This window comes from Dermacentor silvarum, chromosome 5, assembly GCF_013339745.2.
Source record: "Dermacentor silvarum isolate Dsil-2018 chromosome 5, BIME_Dsil_1.4, whole genome shotgun sequence".
Lineage (NCBI taxonomy): Eukaryota > Metazoa > Arthropoda > Arachnida > Ixodida > Ixodidae > Dermacentor > Dermacentor silvarum.
This window is the reverse complement of record NC_051158.1, coordinates 58151929-58160502: the sequence shown is the minus strand read 5'-3', so window position 1 is coordinate 58160502 and position 8574 is coordinate 58151929. Positions and strand designations below refer to the sequence as shown.

The following is an 8574-nucleotide window of genomic DNA, read 5'->3' as shown; positions in this document are numbered from 1 at the left end:
ATCGAAATGCGGTCGCCGTGGCCGGGATTCGATCCCCCGACCTCGTGCTTAGCAGCCCAACACCATAGCCACTAAGGAACCACGGCGGGTCGTAGCATTTTAATCTAGAATGCTATACAGGGTGATCATTTTTAACTTTTACAGAATTTTCAAAAACATCTTACGGGAGATAGCATAATTCTTGTTCCTGAGCTGGATTCTTCGAAGCGGCGGACATTACTAGCACGAGAAATTGATACACATATTATTCTAATTACCCAAATATTCTGGAAATTAATTCAAAGTACATAAGTCTCGCAAAATCATTGTCTACAACACTTAGAGTGCAATATGTCTTGTACAGTGAATAATGGAGAAGTTAGTGATGTTTTTAATTAGTGGAATATGTGTTTCGATTTCTCGAGCAAGCATATACACTTCTCGCAATAATTCAGCTCATGGACGGGAATTAGGTTATCTGGAACCGGCGACTTTAAAAATTTCCTGAAAACAAAAAAAATGATCACCACGTACTTCAACCTTTGCACTGCAATGTCATTGAAGAAGCCGGACCTCCAAACTACCAAAGCGATTTGGCGAGCTCGATATCGGGAGAGAGAACGCCGAGCTCGCATCACAGCTCACGCCTAAACATTCACAGTACACATTCGTAATGGTCCTGTGAGGCTTTTTTTAATTTAGAACACTACATAACATACAGAAATTGCATAGAATGAAGTTTGTGGAAAGAATTATATACGTCTGCAGATTATTGACTTGATCAGTCTGTGAACAGTCAGTGAAATACACCCTTACGCGTAGACTTTAGGCACAGACGTATCTAAATTTTCTAAGGTGGCCAAGTAGGATTTTCGATGGTTCTCAGGAAAACACTACACGAGCCCCATATCACCCACGCGCGGTCACCGGGAATTCCAGAGACTAATAATGCGGCGAGACAATGGCCCATTATCGGCAGCACGTGAGGAGCCATCTCCCACTACTGGAGATCAATTTCAGCTATTGACAGCGTAAAGACATTATTATTTGCGTCAGCCACGGTGTACAGTGCTATCTGGTCACTGCGATCTGATAAGAAAGCGCTGTGTATTTAAAGAGTGCGAAAGTAACCCACAGCAGCAGACGCAGGCCGAACGAAGCGACCATGAAGTCCTTTTCCGTCATCGCCATCACATTGGCGCTTCTCGCCCAGTCCAGCTTTGCCGATCAAGGTGAGTTTTTCAGTAATATCACGCGGATTGTGTTACTACATTTTGTGAGCCTAAGAAAAAAACAAACAAATGTATTGCCTCAAACTCCGCTAAAAACATCGTCGGCTTGTCTAGCAGTAATTGTGCAATGTCAATATCAATATTCTATTATCAAATTCCGCTGACGTGGAAAAGTGTATGTAGAAAAAAACTAGGCGCGGCCTAAATGGAAGAGCTGCGGGACATAAAAGGGCGGTGGAGAACCAGTTACGCGTTGTGAATCTTGCAAATGTGAACCAAAGCTAACAGACATCCTCAAATTCTATGTCAAGGCTAGAGAATTGTTAGAATACCCGCTTCAGCAAGGAAACAGGAAACTGGTGCATCCCTGATTCTTCTGTAGTTCTACGCGGTACAGAAATGATGTTCATGTCCGATGCGATGTCAAGGAAGGCGTCCTATTTGGCCATTTGGTGATTTATAGTTTCTCGTGTTTTGATTCCTTATATATATATATATATATATATATATATATAGGTACTGCACCAGCAATAAAATTTGGTTGGTGGTGGTACCGCTCTGCGATTTCCCTCTTCTTAACGATGTCTATTCCGCGCAAATGTTAATTTCTGAAGGTCGCCAACGAGCCCAGCGCCACGTCGTGTTTACAGTAATGCACTGAGTCCGATGAGATGACATAAATATCCGCGTACATGCCAGGTGCTTCAGAAATGAGGCTAAATTCCGGCTGTGCTGCAGGGGCACTAACAGCCCGTGCGCGTTATTCAATTTCTGGCTTAGTACGACATTTTTCTGGCAGTTTCTCTGTGACTGTCCTCGCTACAATTTACAGAGACGATCGCTCGCAATCGTGATAGCGCTCTTTGACCAAAGACCTCGAACGGAGGAACTTCTTTTAGAATGCCGACATCTCAAGCCATCGCAGCGGAGGGCGATGAGGGCACTGTTGCATTTTTTAACGGCATCAAGTGGCTATAGCCTGATCAGATGTATCTAGATGTGTGTATGTGCTCATTTCTCTATCTGTACTTTCCTGTCACTTTACCTCCTCCTCCCCCCTCCCAAACGTAGGGTAGCAAACCAGATCTTCCCATCTGGTTAACCTCCCTGCCTTTCTCCTTTCTTCTCTCACCCTCTCTTTTGCTCGTTACGATATTCTTCTGGCGGCCGTGTCAGCCACTCCGGCTTGTCAACCGCCGACGTCACTATTGTGCTGTGACGTCTACTTCGGAGCCAACACCATTGGCCTGGGGAAACCCCTCGAAAGCTGGTGCGCGGGGCCAGTATGATTGCTAATGATGACAAGTTATGAGACAATTATGAATATTCCTGAAGTCAAGACGTACATCACTATTGCTCGAAACCTATGTCCGCAATTTCCTGCAAGGCTTAGAAAACAGGTTACTCTTCTAATATAAATGCCACCTTCTCACTGAGTGTCCCCGCTTCAGTGCGCCCAGGAATGAACTTTGAATAGTGTTAGATGGACTTGATAAACGCCCTTTGTCAGAGGAAAGGGTCCTGAGACACTGGCCGAGACCGTCCTCAGCACAGAAGGCTTTGAAAGCGTTCTTAGGCTTCTTGCGGAGAACTGGTGTCAGAGACTGACTTTAAGCAGTGCCGTATTCTCAATTTTTTTGTGCTCTTCTTTACACTTCATTTTCTACATCTCTTTTCTATTATCTCTTGTTCCCCTTGCTTTCTTTCCCCAGCACAGGGTAGCCAGCCGGTCTGAGAACTGGCTGACTTCCCTGTCTTTCCGGCTATTCCTCCTTCCTAATTTATATCATGTTTACATAAGCAAAGTTTATCCGCGTGCATTTGCATGACAGCAGCAAACGGTTTGTAACTGAGATGAAATGAGTGAGCTCTGTACAAGCCCTTAATGCACATGCCACTAGAAGACAGCCTAAACTGAATTGTCAACACTAGATGCAAAGGAATATGGTATCTTCGTTTCAAAACATGACTGATGCATCACAGTTATGTATAAATAAATACTGTAGATGCAATAATAAACAAAGCAGACTATAGTTCGTAATTTTTTTATTTTGGACGAATTACCCAGTGAATATGTTAATAAGTGAAAACATTGTATAAAAAATAAAATGGTTCATTCTGCCCTAAGCGCGTCCTGCAGCACCCAAATAAAGTTTGTCCAGTCCAGTCTAGTTGATTCTGAAATGCATTTCTGTTTTCGTGCGAGCAACTCAGCTCTGCTAGCAATGCCTGTTAATGGGAGCGTTGGTGCCCAAATGCCACGGTATAGCCGGTGCGAAAAATACTAACATGTTCATATCTGTGTTTGTTCGTGTCCGTATTCATTGCGCAGGTTACACTTTATACAAGTAAGCTCTGCTGCACAAAAAATAAACCCGCACCTGTTCATTCAGCACATTTCACACTTGATTTGCATGCTAGGGAAAGCCTGCAGAGTTCCCTTTCACGCTGGTTCGCCAGATTCTGTTTTTTTTTTTTATTTCTTGTTATTTTTTGCACGATTCGTGCAGTAGCACAATCTTTTAACCACGTCGGTTAGTTTTGCCGTCGATCTTTGTTTCGAGAATGGTGTCGTTGTTTGTTTCGAGAAGCGCCAATAAGCCGTAAACAGCAAAACCATATAAATAAGGCGCATTCTCACGCATGACGTTGAAGTTTACATGCATCCAGCATGTAGCCTCGTTACTGATCTCATGACGCAGCAGGCGAACCCACGGAAAACGTCAACCAGCTTCGCGAGCTCTACCCGGCCCCTTGGCTTCCTCGGCCATGGCCCTACCCCCGGCCCTATCCCCTTCCTCGGCCATGGCCACAACCTTGGCCACAACCTGAGCCTCTACCTTGGCCTCAGCCCAGGCCTTTGCCTGAGCCGATGGATTTCACGCTGAACGGTAAATAGATGGAACTGCCATGCTATGTGCATCATGTTATGTGCCCTAAATGATTGAACCACGAAAAGATCATGCACGCCAGGTAGTCGAAATAAATAAGTCTGGACGTATATGTTCTATACTGTTCCGTTTAATTTTGCCTTCGTATGATATACGTATTGCCCCGAATGGTCGAAAACCTAGCGATGATAGCGGCGCGATCCAAGGTGATGACGAAAGGCGAAAAGAGCGAAAAATGAAATCGAGCTTTACAAAATAGAGCCCCTGGACCCTAATTTCCCACCGTTTCAATTCATTTTGCCTGTATTTATATTGAGTCCCGCTGTGCTGCCAATCATAGAAGTAACACCTTCGCAACGGCGGCATGGAGTACATGTTAGCAAATATGGTACCTATTCCCTTGGATCCGTTTAGCATCGATAAGGCCATTTTATCTTTGATATATACGCTCGCAATGCCAGTGTGACGACGAGATTAACTCTTGGCCTTCGAGACTTCATAATGAGAAGCAGGACTTCGAGTACCGTTTTTCACAAAATATTCTCCCATATTTCAATAACTTGACGCAATTAATTTCACAACCTGGGTGCTCATTTGTCAACCACCCGAAATGTCGAGCCCTTAATTCCTGCTGCCCTAATTTTATTTGGATTCTTTCTTCCAGAACAACAGTCAACAGTACAACCACCTTGTTCCTTGTATTGTTGCCATTGTGAGAGAATAAGTCTTTAGGACAACATCTTGAAGGAATTTCAAGCATTGATGACCATTACTCGAACACGGAATGTTGCTAGAGCAAACGTTACAACTGGACGTGTCTTCTTCAGGGTTCAACTGCTTTCCTTTGTAGCGTTTTACACATGGGTAACTAACTCTGCCTCACCATCAATTCAAGAAGAGCAGGATAAGCCGGTGCGTAGAGTGGGGTAGTTGCAAAGTGAATTTTTAAGCCGAGTAGCATTGTTTAGCAACATTTTTGTTCAGCAACATTTTTGACCATCTCCGTCAAGATGGTTCAGCAGCGAAGCTGTTTTAGCCGGCCTGCCGCGTCAGGCCGGCTGCAATAGGAGCGAGCGTCCGAGCCGTAGTTGCATTCGCGGCCACAAGAGTCCTTCACCAAAGCTCCGTATATACTACCAACACTAACAGAACTCCTCTCCCACCCTCCGTTGACCTACTGTTTTCATACACCGCCATAGGTTGGCGCGCCTCACGCTCTCCCCCTCCAACGCGAGTATTGGACGGCGTGACGTACGCCTGCCCCCCTCCCCGTTCTCCTTTTCACCTGCACCCTCTCATAGCATTCGCACCGGGGAAATGGGACCCTCCAACCCCTTTCCACCTTTTGAGCTCTTCTTTTTCTCTCCTCTCACGCTAGGTCACGTGGCCCCTTTTTAGCGAAGTCCGACAGCGACGGCACAGGGTTCGCATAAACAGCTTCGCTGTATAAGTCATCAAACATCTCGTTCACTCGGCATGCTTTTTTATCTTAAATGCTTTGAGACTATTAAAAAGTGCAAAACAATATTAGTGCTTAACAAACTGAAACATATATTTCAAGGGCGCCGCATTTTACGTACAGTGCAGTGGCGTCTGTCTTTGGGATGCCATTACAGGCCCTACACGGCGTGATAATGCTTTTAAGAATGCCGGAAATTTAGCGCGCGCCTGCGTGTTGTCGCACCCGCGTATAGAGAGAAAACTTTTCCAGAAGTTCATCGGTACCGTAAACGTTGCTATCGCAGTCAGTGCTTCGTCTTTTCTGGCGAAATTTCCATTGTTTTAGTACTTTTACATCAGTTGCCGCACATTACGCAACGGCTTATTCTCCTTCTTCTCCCACAATGTGGGTGGAGGAGAGAGTCAGCTACGAGTACATGAAAACGCTGCTAAAGAAGTCAGTTGGTACCCTGGCTAAGACGAGTACCCTAGTGCAAACGTTCGCTCCAGCGGCTACTGCCAAACACTTCGAGCCTCCATCTTCTTGTGAACTTCTGTCTTGTTTGGACTGAAGGCATTGAATATCACACAAAAACAACTAGAGGGAACCCTGGTGCTGCCATCACTCAGCTACTATGGAATGAATGTTATTGCATGGAGTTTTCTATCCTTCGTGCTTGTGGCCTCAAACGCTTTTTGTGACGTTAGTCTCTCGGCGGATGCGTAATTTGTTGCTAATAATTTCAATTACAACGAAATATTTTGTTGAAAAATGATAAATTGGTCAATTCCCGAAGCCGTTTAAACTGAGAAGGATGAAGTTTAGGCAAATCTATGTACATCCATCATTTACATCCATCATTTAAATTCTGGCTGAACTGCCATGCTGGCAACTCCCGTTTACGCTACTGCTACAGTCCTGTTTAGTAATTGCTTTGTAGAGAAATGTGTGGCTGAAAGTAACTTTTACTTTATACTTTGTTTTTTCAATCTTGTTTCGAAAATATATTGTACCTAAATCTCCTGTAACGCCTTATCTGGGCCTCGAATGTATACTAACACTTAAATTGAAGCTCAGGTGCCTGCCATACACCACTCTTGCAGCTTTCGAACATCCAAACCAAGGAGCTAATTATTCAGCGAACCTAAATATCGAGCATTTTCTGTTTAATTCATTCTTCACGGCGTCAACTGAAGTGTCCGTGTGTCGGTTAATCTTCTTTCGATGCAGACCTGCCGGAAGTGGACATTTACGCCGAGGAAGAGCCAAAGACGAGGCAGCGTCGAGCTATCATCTTTAAGCCTAGGCCTTGGCTCCGCCCCTGGCCCAGGCCCTTTCCTCGTCCCGGGCGCTAGCCCTGGCCCAGGCCTTTCCCCAGACCTTGGGCTTAATGAGCGCGAATAGCAGATGGCCATTAAAGTCAATTAAAGGCTGAAAGAAGCGTTAAATGCGCTTTGTCTCCTGAATTTTGGGTGTTGTCTATTTGCTCGTTTGATCGAGGACCCTACCATGGGAAGGGTCTTTATGCCAATATTGGCGAAAATTTGCTACTTTAAGAAAGGAACAGTGGCACAATGTTCAAAAATGCATAAGTTAGCTGCCACAAATCCGATATCGCAGATCTCGCAAACAAATATGACAGGTATTTGTAGTTTACGTGAAAGTATTTTTCTATTTCCGAGGGTGTGGACTCTCAATTCAGTGGCGCGTTAGAAAACGGTGTAATGGGCGAAGTTTGTATGATTTCTTTCAATACAGAAGCACTTAACAAAAATTGTGAATTGCTATTGGTGAATAGCCGTTTTTAGTTTGATACTTCAGTTTTGTTACGATAATAATAAGTGCTCTTAAAAATGTTTGCCTCCATTCCACCCTTTGAAAATGGACGTAAAGCGAAGCTGCTGCTGACGTTACACACGTGCCACCACCACAAGGCGTAGCATGTGGTGGTGCAGCATCTACGACCTCGTTAGCGCCCTTTCCGTTGGTGCTTCGACGCCGCGGTGCACGTTAACTGCGCCCAGATACTTGCGCGTAACCCTCGTTCACGAAGTGAACGTCACTGCAATTTTTAACAGTCTTGCCTTGATGTCGATTACGGTCGTAGCACACTCTGCGTGACCTATGCAACGGACAGAGCAGCCACTCGTCAAGGACAGATACGTCGTGTGCACACGTTCGTCACGCGCGCACGAATGTGTGCCTGAGTGCAGCCTATGTCCTCATTCTAGTAGACCCTCCACCTGGCGCAAGTGCGTTATTGAACTAATTCAATTTCTCAAAGTAAAGCGCGTCACATAATTTGTAAAGTGCGACTTACACACAACATGCAGACATGATAGTGAGGGATTGGGACTGCACCTTACCTTTCGTGACGTTTGCATACAATTCGTCGCGTCAAGATATTACTGGTTATTCCCCGTTCTATCTACTATATGGCCATGACCCCCTCCTGCCTCTTGACTCGCTGCTTCCTTCTGATGCCCCCACTGCCACGTTCTATGCTCACTACGCCATTGTTCGCGCGGCCACAGCACGTCGTATTGCCCGTGACCGTCCTCTGGCATCTCACACTATCCAGAATCACCGTTACGACAGTCATCGTCGGGACACTCACTTCACCCCTGGGTCCCTTGTCCTGCTTCGGTTACGCTCCCGTCGCGTCGGCCTTCGCAAAAAACTGCTACCACGATACGTCGGGCCATACCGAGTTCTTCGCCAAGTCACCAGCCTCACATATGAGATATCACCTGTGACTTCAAAGTCTTCTACCCCACTAGGAACTGATATCGTGCACGTTTCGCGACTAAAGCCCTATTACTTGCACACTGATTCGACACCCTAAGAAACATGCATCGAGACAATGCTTCTGCCGCCGAGGGTTAATGTCACGTACGAGTTTTTTTACCGCTATGACAAAATGACGTTAGTTGGTGAAGAAGAGGCTGAAGTGTCTCGGAACTCGGTGGATGGTGGTACCCAGAGCTACAACCTTCTAACTGTATATATTGTAAATACACATATTTTCTCC

General features: G+C 45.4%; 1 protein-coding gene across 2 annotated transcripts; it reads left to right on the top strand.

Annotated features, from left to right (window-relative positions):
* The first annotated feature begins 1081 nt into the window (after positions 1–1081).
* LOC119452413 (cathelicidin-3-like) lies at positions 1082–6989 on the top strand. Of its 2 annotated transcripts, none has more exons than XM_049667117.1 (3): positions 1082–1211; positions 3917–4102; positions 6774–6987. In XM_049667117.1, the coding sequence occupies exons 1-3, from the start codon at positions 1145–1147 to the stop codon at positions 6896–6898; spliced, it is 378 nt and encodes a 125-aa protein (XP_049523074.1). In that variant the 5' UTR covers positions 1082–1144; the 3' UTR covers positions 6899–6987. The 2 variants fall into 2 exon arrangements, with proteins under 2 accessions (XP_049523074.1, XP_037570512.1); XM_037714584.2 differs by having other exon boundaries at positions 1086–1211; positions 3914–4102; positions 6774–6989.
* The last annotated feature ends 1585 nt before the right edge of the window (positions 6990–8574 follow it).

Bases quoted from the DNA above. Each gene is read 5' to 3' on its own strand.
- LOC119452413 (XM_037714584.2), top strand. From the start codon at position 1,145: ATGAAGTCCTTTTCCGTCATCGCCATCACATTGGCGCTTCTCGCCCAG. The intron at 1,212-3,913 runs GTGAGTTTTTCA...CTCATGACGCAG, and splicing joins GTCCAGCTTTGCCGATCAAG to CAGGCGAACCCACGGAAAAC. The intron at 4,103-6,773 runs GTAAATAGATGG...CTTTCGATGCAG, and splicing joins GATGGATTTCACGCTGAACG to ACCTGCCGGAAGTGGACATT.